Source organism: Haemorhous mexicanus, chromosome 6 (genome assembly GCF_027477595.1).
Source record: "Haemorhous mexicanus isolate bHaeMex1 chromosome 6, bHaeMex1.pri, whole genome shotgun sequence".
Lineage (NCBI taxonomy): Eukaryota > Metazoa > Chordata > Aves > Passeriformes > Fringillidae > Haemorhous > Haemorhous mexicanus.
The window spans coordinates 57,977,032-57,992,155 of NC_082346.1; the positions used below are offsets into that span (position 1 = coordinate 57,977,032).

General features: G+C 41.8%; 1 protein-coding gene across 4 annotated transcripts; it reads right to left on the reverse strand.

Moving 5' to 3' along the window:
* Positions 1 to 838: 838 nt before the first annotated feature.
* LOC132329399 (SERTA domain-containing protein 2-like) lies at positions 839 to 15,124 on the reverse strand. Of its 4 annotated transcripts, none has more exons than XM_059850473.1 (4): positions 14,976 to 15,050; positions 13,028 to 13,126; positions 11,904 to 12,022; positions 839 to 4,415 (listed from the first exon to the last, which is right to left on the reverse strand). In XM_059850473.1, exon 4 carries the CDS (start codon positions 4,409 to 4,411, stop codon positions 3,560 to 3,562), a length of 852 nt encoding a protein of 283 aa, XP_059706456.1. In that variant the 5' UTR covers positions 4,412 to 4,415; positions 11,904 to 12,022; positions 13,028 to 13,126; positions 14,976 to 15,050; the 3' UTR covers positions 839 to 3,559. The 4 variants fall into 4 exon arrangements, with proteins under 4 accessions (XP_059706456.1, XP_059706457.1, XP_059706454.1 ...); XM_059850474.1 differs by lacking the exon at positions 14,976 to 15,050 and adding an exon at positions 13,331 to 13,437; XM_059850471.1 differs by lacking the exon at positions 13,028 to 13,126 and having other exon boundaries at positions 14,976 to 15,124.

The following is a 15,124-nucleotide window of genomic DNA, read 5'->3' on the forward strand; positions in this document are numbered from 1 at the left end:
GAGCCACCACTGTGTGTGTCAAGGACACTTGTATGTGACACTTGCTCTGAGGCACAGCAACCCCCGAAGGGACACTGAGAGCTGCAGGGGCTGGGAGCACCTCACAGGGCCCTGGAGACAAAGCCCAGAGGACAGCTCAGTGCTAAAATCCTGTGTCACCTGTTCCCAATAGGAACCCCCCTCCCCCACCAGCTGGAAAAATGCCCTGTGGGCCACCCCTACTTTGGTTACAAAAGGTGATGTGAGGGTGTAGTGCTTTTCTGTGAAAACATAGAGCCAGAGCAAAGCTGCAGCTTAGGTATTAACAGCTGAAGTAGAGAAAACCTATGGATTATGGTAAATGAGTGTAACATTACTGCAAGATTCCAAATTCCAAACTGGGAAGATGAGATGCTGTGTAAGACAACAACCACTGAGCAATGGAGGAGCAAACACCATGAAGACCCCCAGACCTCATTATTATTAATAATCTTAATTATTACTGTTATAGGCATAATAACTGCCAGGAATTTCAGTGTTCACAGTCCCTCTTTGGAGGCATCCAGCTCAAGCCATGGTGCTTCCCTAAAGGAATCCATCCTTCAGGGTATGTGGAAACCTCATGTGGAACCCTCTTATGGGGCCTGGCACGTGTAATTTTTGCACAGGTTTGTAAGGTGTTTATTATTTCTAGGGACAAAGGATGGGGGAGAGGGGGAATGTGGAGAAAGAAAAAAGGTACAAATGCCTAGGGGAAATGCTATGTCTTTGTGAAAGACCAAAGAAAAGGTGGAAGGGTGCCATAGATTTTTTTTATGCTTTGTTTTTAAAACAGTCACATACTGAAGGCTCCAAGATATAACTGGTTTAAATGCAAAACTGTGGCTTTTATTTCCAAACATACAATAAATAGGTCCACCACAACTAGCCTCTAACTTCATTTTACATGGAAGGATTTTAAAATTAATTTGTGCATATTTAAAAATTAAACTTCCCTTTGCACATAATTCCAAACATAACCAAACTGCATTACACACCAGCTCATGGTCTTGGCACTGTGACACAAGCAACCAATTAGAAACAGAGCTCTGTAGCCAGGACTTGTACAAAAATTGCATTTTGAATTGTTGATAAAAGATCTACCAACAATTAAATCTTTTGCTGCAGTATACAAAAAACTTTAGTACATAAATGTTGAAAAGCAAGTTGTCTTCTCTTCTGTTTCTGTAGAGACTGCAAGGAAAGTGGATTTATTAAGTGTTCACTATTTGCTATGTGATACAATTTTCATACCAAAATATCTGTACTGCATAGTAACATTCCATATTTTCAAATGCAAAAAGAGATTAGATGCAGTCTTTTTATTTTATCCCTCATCACTGAATTTAAAGACATTTTTAACCGCATCTCTGTTTCATCACAGTGCAGAAGGCCCTTAATATTTCAAGGATTTATTCAGTCATATTTTTAATACAAAAGTAGAGGCTGAGGAAAAGCCAGAGTAGTCTATACACAATGCACAATCTGTGTACATTCTGAAGCTGTACCTCTTCAAGAACTAGTTATACACTCTTCAAACAAATCCCTTTATCCAGCAATTCAAAATGCTTTAGATCAGAAGTTTTATATTAGAATCAATACAATATATGCATATAAATACATTTATACCCTTCAGCTGCTAAACAACCCAGATGGCTGCGAGGATGTGACCTGAAATGGTTCTCCAATGGCCTGGGATACCAAATTATGTCGGCAGCTAACTGTTAACCAAGAGAGTCACAGTAAAAAAACATAGATCTCTGCACAAGGTAGGTGTGCCACAGCATCAGTTAAGACTAGAAATACCAGGTGACACCCTGGCCCCTTCAACAGGGCCAGGATTTCAACTTCTGTGAGATGCAACACACAGGCAACATTTTTTCCCTCTGCCGACACTCTGTTCATAAAAAAGTCTCAGCAGAACAATAAAACCCCAAAAAATACAACAAACCAAAGCAAAGGTTTTACAACTGCAAGTTTCCAAGACGGGTGCTGCAGCTTTCAAGAACAAAGTAAAAGTCTTATAATTAAAAAAAGAAGGAAAACAAAAAACAAAATCCAAACCAAAAAGCAATGTGCAAGTGTGAAACTCAGAAGACGATAGCAGGGATCGATCTAGACCTCGGTTCAGGCTGAAACACAGAACCCAAACTGCCTGATGGAAAACCAATTCTCACTGCAAATCTCACCTCCAGCTGAGCAGGGTGTTTGTGTATCTGCATAAAAACACCCCTGCCCCACCCAGGACAGCCTGGGCCAGCAGCTCCGGGGTTCCAAAGCCCAGGTGGCCTCGGCCCCTGGGAGGGACAGAGCCACCAGCACCGGGTCCCCACAGCCCCACGGGTGCTCCAGGGCTGTCACTGCAGAGGGTGATGTGTTCTCAGTGCTCTCAGCTTGGCTTCTGAAAGGATGCAGAAATGTTGGCTGAGTATCCTCCAAAGGTGCTAGAGGTTTTAAGTTTGAAGCGTTTCTTCCCACAATGCCAGGTATAAAAATGTGTATCTCTTTAAATAATATTGCACATAAAAATCATCTTAAAATCTGTAGTGAAAGCAGGGTGAAGGACAGTGTTTTCCAAAAGAGAATAAAAAGCTACCTGTACATAGCAAATTTTAATTTAAAGAACGCCAAGATTATTCAAAATCTAAGCACATAATACTGACAGAAAAATGTTAAATTGCACAATCTACATATAAATTAATTTGTAAATACTTAAAAGTTTTTAAACATTGAATACCCTTGATTTCACAAATCAGCTAGGTCACTGTCAAAGGATCAACTTAATGAGTTAGAAGTACTTTCCCCCAGAAAGAAACAGAAACAAAAAGATCTGCAGTCTCAGATGAAGCACTGGAAAGAGTTAAAGCATTTCAGCTCAGAGGTAGTGCTAAACACATCCAACTAGAAGTCCATTATATTTGAACTATGATGAAATAACGTAGTAAAATGTAGAAAGACTATAAAATTTACAAAAATAAATAGTTCTGAATGTTTTAGAAAATGCAAGAGACTTTGTTGGTAAGTGTCTTGATCTGCTTTTCTGACCAAAAGAAAGCATAGCGTGTCTCATTTTTAAAATATACCCATCTCTAAGAACGTGTCTGCAATCCACACAATCTAACTCTGCAACTTGACAGATGCCAGCTTGGCATAGACTCTGATATTAAAAATAAAGTGGAGGCTTTGTAAAAGATCACCTCATATGAAATTTGCTTTGCATGTAAATTCTTCTGTCAAATTAAAAATTGCACATAAAAAAGTTTATTGAAAGAGGCATGAGGGGTGATGAGGGTATGTGCCCATTGTTCCACATACACCCTGGAAGGAAAATGATGATTGCACAGTTCTGATAAATAATTTTTCTTTTTTAAAATCTGCCACTTTTTTGGTTTGTAAGTTTGGAATTATTTAGAAAATTCTAATATGGACAAATTATTATTTAGTTTGCTTTTAAAAGAATTCTTTACAACTATTCCAGTGGCTTTTATCCTGAAACCAAATGCAAGTGGCAGTCTAAAAGTATCTTTGGGTAAAACAAGTATCAGGATCCAACGAGAATTTCCATGATGTGGTCCAACTCACTCAGATCTGTTCTACATATCTGAATGTTGTTTGCTGAAGAAGAATTACAAGATGGGAAGGTTTTCAATGGTTCTTCTGTAGCAAGAGATGGTGATCTGGGTGGCATCAGGGGAGGGCAGCAAAAGTCTGAATCATACATTGAAGTGTCAATATCTTCAAAAATGTCATCTATTGCCAAATCCTTCAAGTAACTGGTTGAATTTGAAATCTCAAAGGAACCAAACACACATTCGGCTCCCTTCAAATCCTGTCTGTCATCTTCAAGTTTCAGACCAGTATTTTCTGGAAACTTTGGCTGGTCATCTCCAGTAGGAACCAGACAAGTAGGTGGGCTGATATCTTCTACAAAGTCTAAATCCTTCAGAATAGATGAAATAGCAGATGACATGTCATCATCTGAAACGATCAGCAGGCTGTTTTCAATCGGGTCCTCTACAGACCGCAGCTCACAGCAGTGGGACTCCTGCTGACCAACACCTGAAGGCAACTGAAGGGAAACGCCAGGTGCCTCCATCCCTGGGTAGCTGTGAGAAGCAGGAGCAATGCCAGGGCAGATATTCACTGGCTGCTGGCTGCTCTCTTGCCTCATCTCCTCCTGGATCTGCCGCACGGTGTTGGCGATGAGCACGGAGCGGTGCAGGTTGGGCTCCACCAGCATTTTGTACGTCTGTAACTTGGTGAGGCACATGTTGAGCACCAGCTGCCTCTTGAGTGGGTAGGGCAGACCTCGACTGGAATCAAAGGCACTCGAGAGACCAGCCATGCTCTCCTCATAGTCACTCAGCTTGCGCTTTAGGCCTCTCCCCAACATGAACCTGCAAGACAAAAATCCTGAATTAACCTTGGGCAGGCCCAACAGACAATTCTGAAAACCCTCTAGTGTACAATGTACTGGTTAGCTGAGACTTTTGATGCCCCAGAACATCAAGAGATAGAGAGAAATCCTACACAATGGTACTTCCAGTGAAAAGATGCACTTTCCAGTTATATTGTTTCGTGGCTACTTTTTTCCTGAACAGAAAACATGGAAGAAATATACTAACTCTTTTTTAAAAAAGCTATACGCTTCTAAGTATATCTGACTGTCCACATGAAATAAAACAGATGCTTGTATTAAGGACCAAACTACAGAATATTTAATAATTTCCATTTTAACACTCATCCTTGGGTACAGCAGGTAAGATTTCAAGCTAGTTTTCAACACCCATTTTGATCTCATTAAGCCATTCTAATGTCTTGCTCTGAGAACACACAGAGAACACACATAGAGTTCTATGTAGGGCTGATTCTTCTCTTTTTCCTTTGGTGACCCAAAATTGTTTTACAGCAAGACCAACAGCAGGGCCTCCCATGGGATCCTTTTATCCATCCCACATCTTGGTAGTTTGGTTAAATGTGGGAGGAAATCTGGCTGGGCCACTGAGCTCACAGAGAGACAGTGGGTTCACAACCTGCCACTGACTTTACGCTGAGAACATCAGGCAGGAAGCTATCAAACAGCATTTTAAAAGCAACCAATTTTGGTAAAATCATTAGGGAAAAAATAGAATTTAGTAGCTTTCATTCTGCTATGTGTGCTCTTGCACTGAAATACAGTAGGTCTAGAACAATGGGGTAGAAAAATCTGTACACACAGATCTAAAATATAAGTGATCTAAACAAATACCTGCCTGGGTACTTTGCAATTACCATCCCAAGTCTACAGAGTTTTATTAGGGACAACAAGCCCTATGCAATCACTCATATAAACACAGAAAAGGAGTATACTCTGCACAGAAAACACTGGTAAAATCTCAGTTAAACACATCCTAAAGTGTCTATGAATACAGACACCTTGTTCCCAAACTATTAAAAAAAAATTAAGCAATCATAAATTAGACACCAGTGGCAGATTAAGGGCAGATCCTTCATGCACAATGATCCAGACCCTGCATGCTGCTGAGGGCCTCCCAACTTCCTTTTCATGTGAGCACTGGATGCTGCCAGCAATAGCTCAGCTGATGGCTGCAGCTGCCAGCTGCTAGCCTGTTGCTAGACTTTTGGGGACAAGGAGAAGGCAGCAGGATAAAGCCTCTTTTACTTTCAGGATTTCTCCAGATTTGCAGGGCTCCATGGCTATGTCCATCTGCCCAGACAAGGCTGTTGGAGAACTCGGCTCCTCTGGAGGAACAGAAAGCAAGCAAGCACCACATCCTCCTCAGCAAGACACACCAGAGAAAACAGACAGCTGCTACAGGACTTCAGGTGTCAGACTTCTCAATAGTAGACACTTTTTGGTTTTTTTAAGGACATATCTGGATGAAATTCAACTTGTCCTAGGACTGCATTTTTACTTAGCAGGGAGTAGTCTGGTCTATCTTAAGTTCATTAACACAGTCACTCCTTAAACAGCAACAAACTTTGATTACTTATCATCTTACCACTTCTGCAACTTTTTAACTTTGGAACTCTGTTTTTCTCCAAAGTTTTCTGCTGAAGTGTCACTGGAAGTGGTGTACCTGTTCACCTGGGTCATCATCCCACACTGATCCTGTATCACTCTCCCACCCCAGCACCCCATTAAGAGCCAACAGACCCAGCCAGTACCAAGCACCCCAATACCAGAAAATCAGAACAAATATGGATACAAAGTTCAGACACAAAATATAAAAGTATTCTGGGAAGGCAGTGTGTGTGAGTGAGGGATCCTCAAACTACTGACAATACTGTCAGTAACTGCTAATTTTTGACACAATCTATGGAAAATCACATTTATGTGGGACAAGTAGACTGCAGCTGAATATACCGACTCTTGTAGTGAAAACAATAATTTATGCAAATCATAAACTCACAATAAAATTGTGAACTCTCCGTTTCAAGTAGCATTTAAATGTTGTGTACTACCTCAAGCATTCCCTCACAGAATCACTGTAAGAATGAAAATTATGCATCAAAACAGCCCTTTCCTCACTAAGCACCATCATCCCCATACACTGCACACTAGTGGGGTTTGTTTGTTTTTCTCTCAATTAATTAAACAGACCAAAATTTACACCCATTAGGGAATGACGATATGACCACACAGGAAACAGCAATTCTGACATATCACACATTCAGAATGCTTTGTTTTGATAATTTACTGCTTTTAATATTTTTTTAAAAATACACATTTATACTTTGTTAGACACACTGGACAGACTATTCTTATCTCTTCGAATTATAAAAATGATTAATTGTTAATTCCTAGCATCTCAAAAATGTGTTAGTACTTAAATTCTGTAATCAAGCTTAAAGAGCAAGCAGACTATGATATGCAAGGATGTATAATTGCACAAAAACAACTTAATATGACATGTTTTACTTTTCAATTCAAACGGTAGTCTTGTTAGACTAAATACTTCATGCTCATATAGGCAGACATCCCTCTTTTCACTCCTCAAACTTCCTCCATAAAATTTGTCCCAGGGCATTTTACAAACATGTAACAATGCTTGAGCATGACAGCACTTACTATGGAAATGAAGTGCAAGAAACACTATTTGCTCCAACTTCAAAATGTTTCTACTTAACATACTCCCGACTCCTAAGATCTGTTTTTAAAGTAAACAAACATAGTACTACCTTACATTTTAGAAATTCTCTCTAACATTGATTTATTTCCTAAAAGGAAGGATCCCCACTCTCAATCCAGGGGCTAGATGACTTCAGAGGTTACACAAAAATTTGTAAAAGGCTAATAAAAACCAAGTACCATTGGTACAGTGGATTTAAAAATGACTAGTGTCACGGTTGCTACAGGAGACATTAAATTTCAGTTCTTGTCAAACACACTCAGCTGCTGACCTACAAAAGACACAAAGCCCCTTTGTTAGCAGCTAATCTACATTTTATCAGGCCTTTTGCTTTACTTTCTAACACAAGAATTTCTGATGGGATCAGATCCTTAACACACTTCTGTGTATTTTCTAAGTACCTTGTTCTTCTGCAGCACTGCGATTGACACCTTATCCCAAGCCCAAAATTCATCAGATGCTCTCTTTCACAGTATTATTTTGCAGCAGAAGATGCTGATGGCATTATTTATTATGCAATGCTTATCCCACTTCAAGTTTTGGTAGTAAGGCAAACAAGCAGCCGTGCATACACAAACCCCCAGCTGCCTGCTCAGACGAGGAGCAGTGTCAGCCCTTCCATCAGCCGACACGAGGGCACAGCCAGCTGAGAGCAGCACAATCTCCAGAAACTGCACTCTCCTTACTCCAGCCTAATTCCAGGAACCTACTCACATCTCAAAAAACAGGGTCAACTAACAGGATTTTGGGATGTGCCAATCTGATAACTCTGTAAGTAAATAAACTGAATAAAAATTAAAAGTTTATGCCAACTTCAAATGTGAGGTCTTCACATAGCTGTTCAATTATAAAAGCAGCAAGCTTAAGTCACCCTTTTCTTGAACTTGAAAAAGTTCCACAACAAATTTTTTTTTTCTGTCACAACAAATTATTTTTCTGTTCAGATGATCTATTTTAAAATCATTTGTTGTGAAAAAACCAGGAACAATGAGGAGCAACACATCTCAACTTTTTTCCTGGCATCTTCTCATCCTCTCCCATTATAGTAATGCAAACTGAGCCACGGGCCATTTATGGCAGAATGCTTTTTTAATGAAAATAATTTTTCAGATATAGAGAAAAGGAAGCAAAGTGAACTCAGTATTTGGGAGTACCAAACCCTCTATTCACATCACTGAACTACAATGGAGTCTACACAGAAATTCTGCCCTGACAGCATGTTCCTCAGTTCCTTCCAGTCCTCCATGGAAGACATTTCATTGCAACTCCTCCCTGCTAAGATGGGAAGAAGCATCCAAGCACTGTAATCCTACACCATACCAGGGTTTGAAAAAACTCGGGAGGGAAGAAGCACGTCCCTGGTTGGCAAATCCACACAATACCAAACAAACAGGCCTGGTCAGGGTGCAGCTACTCAGAAGAAACATTCCAGGCTACCAAGAAAAATTCACATTGCGACGTGTTGTGGACAATACAGGGCCCGTGCCACCATTTCAGCTCCATCTGTCACACGGCCTGACAGTGCAGCTGCCACTGACACATGGCTGGGAAGTACAGCTGGGAACACTCTCAAGGAAAAATGCAACATGTGAAAACCCTCAATTACTTCTATCTGGGCAAACTACTACTTAAAAACTTTTTTGGAATATGAGCAAGAACTAAAGAGAAAAGTTAAACAATGTTTAGAACTCAGGACCTCACAGAGCTTTAAATTTCAGTAGGGAAGAGCTTCAAAAGTAATGAGTGTATGAAACACAACTGCCACGTTAGTATTGTCTGAACACAGACCTCTCATGCACTGTATTAAACTACACAACAGTTATTTATTTACCATTAAATATGTTTAAATAGCAAGATCATCAATAAAGTACCCGGCCATCACTATCCAGGAAAAGATAACTGAATTCATAATGGTACCTTTTCGCATTTCTTTTTAGAATATTATTAAATTCAAACTTGCTTGATCCTTTCTCTACAGCCACACTGCTGTATTTTTCAGCCCAAGACTGCATCCAAGTGAAATACTACTTTTTCTTACAGGACAAAAATACCAGCTTTGCAGGTGTGTAAGCACCTCATGAGTGAAAGCTGCCTGTCCAGTTTGCAGTAACGCAACTTATGTATTAAAATAAAAATTAAGAGACTCCTTGCTATTGTAATTTGGGCAATTCCCTTTCAAAGTCTCCTTTGTCTTGTAACTATAGAAACCATGTAAGAGTAAAGAGACAGACAGACTCTCTGGGCTGTAGATTTGTGTTAGTGACTAACCAAGGCTGGCTGATAACTTGGTGCTCTGCTCTCCCCTGTCTTCATGGACACATCTCACAAGCACACATCCATCTGCAGAAGTGCAAAGGAAGACAAACACCCCGACGGTTACGGCTGTTCCCCAGAATTATTTGATGTATGCTGTACACTATTTTTAATGATAATCCTTCCCCTACCTGACACATTTTTAGGCAACACAACTTCACAAGCAGTGTTAATTAAGTGCTGGACTGGCTACTGGTATTTCACATAGAAGAAAGTGCACAAGGAAATGGAAAGGCTGAAGGTGCAGTTAACAGACACAGCACAAATCCCTTCCTCCCATCCGGGCTTAGTGCTGATCACTTGGCCATGCCTTACATAACAGTGTAAGCTGTCAGAGCACACAGAACATCTCTGATCTGGGGTCCCCAGCAAGTGCTGGTGATCCCCACACTGTGTCTTGGCTGTTACCCTGAGCAATGAGGGAAGGACTAAATGCCTTAGGAAACACCAAATGAAAAGAGTTTAGACCTGAAGATAATTCCAAATATACAAAAGTGTGTTTAAGTCCATTGCCTCCCCACCCCCCCTCAGCCCTGCCCCAGTTTAGTCAAGATGAGTAACTGCTAGAGAAGGCACAAGTGACTAAAAGTGTGCATACAGGGAGGAGTGCAGTCCTACCAGCTTACTCCCATACCTAAACTCCTATGCAACAACTTCTTCACAGGAGTCAGAAATTACCAGAAAATGGCTGCTCAAAGAAGGAAGACTTAATGTCAACTTTTTGATCAACAAATCCTGACCTATAACACGCCCACAGTCTGGTACAAAGCAACTGGAACACAGAACCAAGATATGTTACTGTTCAGACTCAAGAAACCCCAACAAAAACAACAAACCCCAAAACAAACACACAACAACTCCGCAAACAAAACAGAAAAAAACCTCACACCTAAGGATTTCCCCACATTTTGAAAGTCAGACTAGCCTGAATAGCATTCATTAGGTACAGGAAAGGAATGAAAGGAAGACTGAGTTTAGTACAGAATTATTCTGGAATTAATAATGTTCCCACTGTCACTGACTACGTGTGGAAGTAGAAAATAAACCTGAATCATACACAAATATTTTAGGAGCTGAAATGATGTTTAGGAAGCACTTGGAAAGAAGTTTTACTTTGATTTAAAAACCCCCCCAAAACAACCTGTTTATGTTATGTCTACTGGGATCTGGAAAATTCCAGCACTTAAGGACATCTTTCTAAGTTCCTTACTCCCATTTCATTTCACAAAGCACTGATAAGAGCTTTGCTTTACAAACTACAGCAGCTGAGTTTCAGAGCATGCCATTTCACTCTGGAAAAGGAACTCCTCTGTTAGGATCTGTGCCTTCCACAGCTAAAACAAGTCGGCTTCAGTGCTCAGTAGAGAGAAACTCCCACCCATCAAAACCCCAAACAAAACCATTATCACTCTTGTCTGTCACTTGTGTATCTTGTTCCACCATTATTAATAAATCTCATGTGTATATTTTCAATGGAAGTGTGTTCAGCAAGGTTTTATCAGGGATTCTGGGTAGATTTAATTTTTTTTTTAGTGGAAGAAGGGCCTGGAATAATTTAAACAAAGAATCAATAGTAGTTGGCAAAAGCTAATACATAATCAAGAGTTACTAAACCCAGAAACTCCCATAGTAAAACTAAACTGTAATTAAATGAGAACCTAAGACTCATAAAGGAAACAAGAAGAACCAAACCATCATGGTTCCACCAAAGCACTTCATTGGAGAAACAAAGGATCATTAGAGCTGCAAATGCAATGACAGACCTCTCCACAGCTTGTTCTAGTCAACTAACAGTTCTCAATCCCACACGTGCTTCAAACAGAGATACTAGATGCATTCCCCTACATAACACTGACACACTTTTTAGGGCTACAGTGATCTAAAAGCTCTGCTAATGAAGGAAGTTACAGCTTATTAAACATTAAAAATTGGCATGCCCATCCTTTTAACAGAAAAAACTGGATCATTAACAGTGAAAGCAAACAACAAAAAAGCTCTTTTCCCGATAGAGGACTGTGCATTTATTCTTTCTGTAACCAAATCAGAAATCATTGAATTTTCTCTTGTAGTACACAACTTTACTTGAGTATCCAAAGTGCCACCTTCTCACAAGACAGAAATGCAACACTCAATTTTAGCAGCTGAACAATGGATCTTACTGTAAGAGTAACATCTTAGTTAAGCAATTTCCAATCAGAATGTGATCTTAAACCAATATGTTTTATTGCATTGAAACAATTCCCCCCCATCAAGGAAAAAATAGTAATGGAAATTCAGAATAATCGAACCAAAGTTTTTACCTCACTTTACATTATGTCCCATTTTTAAAAGATATATTTCAGTTTACCATTCTAATCCACAAATAACATCTGCAGCCCATTATCAGAGTATGTCCTATGCACACAAGATACAATTTCATAAAAACATACAAATAGTTACCCTTAGAAAACAGAAAGGAGTCCAGGCAGGAAGATTCTGGATTTTGCATAAAGCGTGGTCATCCAAGAGTCTTGAGCTATCCCAGAGGCTAAGCCATCCACCGAGGTAGGATGAGGCGACTTAAGAAGAAAAACAAAACAAAATCAGAGTATTTAATTACTTTGGGGTGGTTTTTATTTTTTTTTAACCAGAAGCATTAAGCACATAATTCAATACACCTTTTTAAATTATTTGTGGTAAATTCTATTAAAGCAGATAAATGTGGGTTAAACCCCCTAAAATTCATGAATACACTGAAATAAGAGGACCTAACAGTTTTACCTGTGAACACATAAAATGTGGAAATTATCTTTTGTAAATGAGTATTGCAGAATGCTGATCCTCTGAGCATTAGGCTTTAGGATAAGGACTTGCACTGCTACTTCCTCAGGTTATTGAACACCAATTCACAATTGCAATCATATCCAAAATTACATAATCAGGAGAGAGAATATCATGCATTGTGAAGAACTACATTTCAGAATTATCCCCTAATGCTTACAGGCTGCAAAACCAGCTAGATTTTTATTTAATTCCCCAACTTTCCTGTTTTTCAGCATACACAAAACCAGTATGAGAAGACAGTTGACAAGGTGTCCTGTGATTGTGTCTAATGTTCAATGTGGCACCAGCTCCATCAAACCCCTGATATAACAGCATCTGCAGTATGGCTAGAGACCATGTGGATTAAATCATGGATTAGCTCAAGGCATTGGTAGCTTGGAAATGTGAAAAGGCTCAAGTGACAGTAAACTATGGGCTAGGCTAGGAAATGTGGAGGGAATCGCATGATCCATGCTCTTGAGGTCTCACCCCCACCTGGAGAACCAAACAGTTATGAATGCCAAGGATTAAAGCCCTTGCAGGGGCTGACAGCCTGCAGCCAGGATTGGATGTGACATGCCAGTTTGTGCACATCACACACACAGACACCTGACCCAGCTACGGCAAACCGCCTCCCAAATGCACCGCAGGAGCAAGGATCAGTACTGGCTGCACAAACACAGCCCTTCCTGATCAAAAACCAAGAGTTCACACATTATTGCACAAATCTTAAAATAATACATAGTGAAAGGCAGTCTTACATTCAGACAGACGGGCAAGTAAACGCCTACAGTTCATCTTACATAGCAACTCATAGCCTGATGCTACCAAGGGGCTCCTCCGCTTACAGAACCTCGGAACTGTAAAAATGCAGTAAAACAGCAGTAAAATGCCCGTGACCTCAGCAAGCCAAATCTAACCCACAGCAACAAACACATTAACATCTCCCTCCTCCTCCTCCTCGAAGCTGATTTCTTTCCCAGTATAATGATATCCATGCTATCTGTAAGTAATTAGGGAAAAAAAAAAAGCCCCAAATAAAGAGACAAATGAAGATTCATAACCTATTTGCTCTGAAACAGCAGGACTTCAGGTGGTCACTATTGAGGTTCATTAAAGTGAACTTGTTAGGTCACAGGGAGACGGGTGCAGTCACTGCATTTTCTATACACTGAATATAAAAACACATGTTTTAGAGTTTTAGGAGTCTTTAATGTTAAAACAACTTCCCAAAGCTAACAAGCATAGTAAAATGTTGAAAAGTTTTAGATTTCAGCACCTTAGCTAAAAAAACCCCAAACCCAACAAAATTAGAAGCACTGGATAAAAAAGTAGTACTGTTACTTGTGGTTTAGAAGTCCAATATTTTGCTAGAAGGAGATGAAGTCAAGAAGTTTTCAAATTTAATTTCTTTATTAAATACTTCAAAGGATTCCTGCAGAAGTAACTGTGAAGGTTTTGACTTTTGCCCTGTATGATTTCTGGGCACACTGGGTTAAAAGTGTCAGGAAGAAGTACAAAAGCAAGGTTATTAGGTGTAATTTTTACAATCTGTTAGGAAAAAAAAACAACAAACCAACAACAACTATAGAAGACACAGTAGCTGCAAATCACTATGAATTATATCTCTAGTGGATTACTTTCTGTCTTCCCTTCCTAGTATGTGTTTAGGGATCACTTGAGAATTTTGAGATTACAGCATCATTTCAATGTTAATTGTATTTCCCACATTGCAGTTAACTGCCCGAACTACGGAATTTTAGCCACATCAAAAAAAAAAGTGGAAAACTACTGCACAAGGCTCCCACCTATCCTTTTAGAAACGAGCATTCCAACACAGTTTGAAAAATTCCAGGCCTAACTAGGGCAGAAATTATTAACTGCACCTATTTGCGAGCTTAATCTGCAATATGCATAGAGACCAATCTTATGCTCCTCCAGTCCCATCCACCTGCTCGGAGCCCAGACTAACACACGTTTACTAAGCCCAGCAAAACCTGCCATTAAAAATCTAACTGCAGCTTATACATAAGTCGCAACTACCGAGCGGCAGCGATCAGGAGTGCCAGGATGGAGCCGCCGGGATTCAGGGAAAGCCCTTTCCTGCCGCCCTCCCGCAGCCGCTCCCGCGGCTCCTGCCACCATTTGGCCTTTGTGGAAGGAGTGTCGGCGCTTCCTGCGGCCGTCCCGCCCCCCCCGCGGCCGTGGGCAGCGGTAACCAGAGACAACCTTGGGCTTCCCGAGCTGCGAAAAGTTACACTCCTCCCCCTTCCTCCGCCCGGCTCGCTCAGACCCCGGCCGGGCTAATTATAACTGCGCGAACAACTTCCACCGCCGGCCGCGCTCCGGGCGCTCCCCCCGCGCCCAGCCCGGCTCCCCGGGGCCGCCGTACTCGCTCCCCGGCGCCGCCGTGCCCCCGGCCCCAGCCCAGCTGCCCGGGGCCGCCGTCTCTCCCCTCCGCACCGTACCGCACCACCCCAGGGCCCGCCGTCCGCTCCACCTGTCCCCGCTGTCCCCTCCTCTCCCACCGCAGCGCCGGCTGCCCCTCCGCCCCTCACCGGCAGGGCCCCCCCGCCCCGTCGGGGCTCCCGCCGCCCCCACCTCGGCCTCCCGCCGTGCCCCGCCGTCACCCCGCGACCGCCTCTACCATCCCCGTGCCCGCGGCTGCCAGCCCAGCGCCCTCCCGCCGCCTCCCGACCGGCGCCCCACCTGGGAGCAGAGGAAGCCCCGTTCCTTCGCAGCCGGCCGCGCTCCCTCCCTTCGGCGGGGCTGGGACTCGGGCCGGGAGGAGGCGGAGGCAGCGCCACCCCCGCCGGGCCCCGGCAGCCTCCGCTCCGCCCTTCCCTCCGCCCGCGGCT

What these genes read in the sequence shown, in the direction of transcription:
- LOC132329399 (XM_059850471.1), bottom strand. Translation starts at nt 4,411, where the DNA reads ATGTTGGGGAGAGGCCTAAAGCGCAAGCTGAGTGACTATGAGGAGAGC.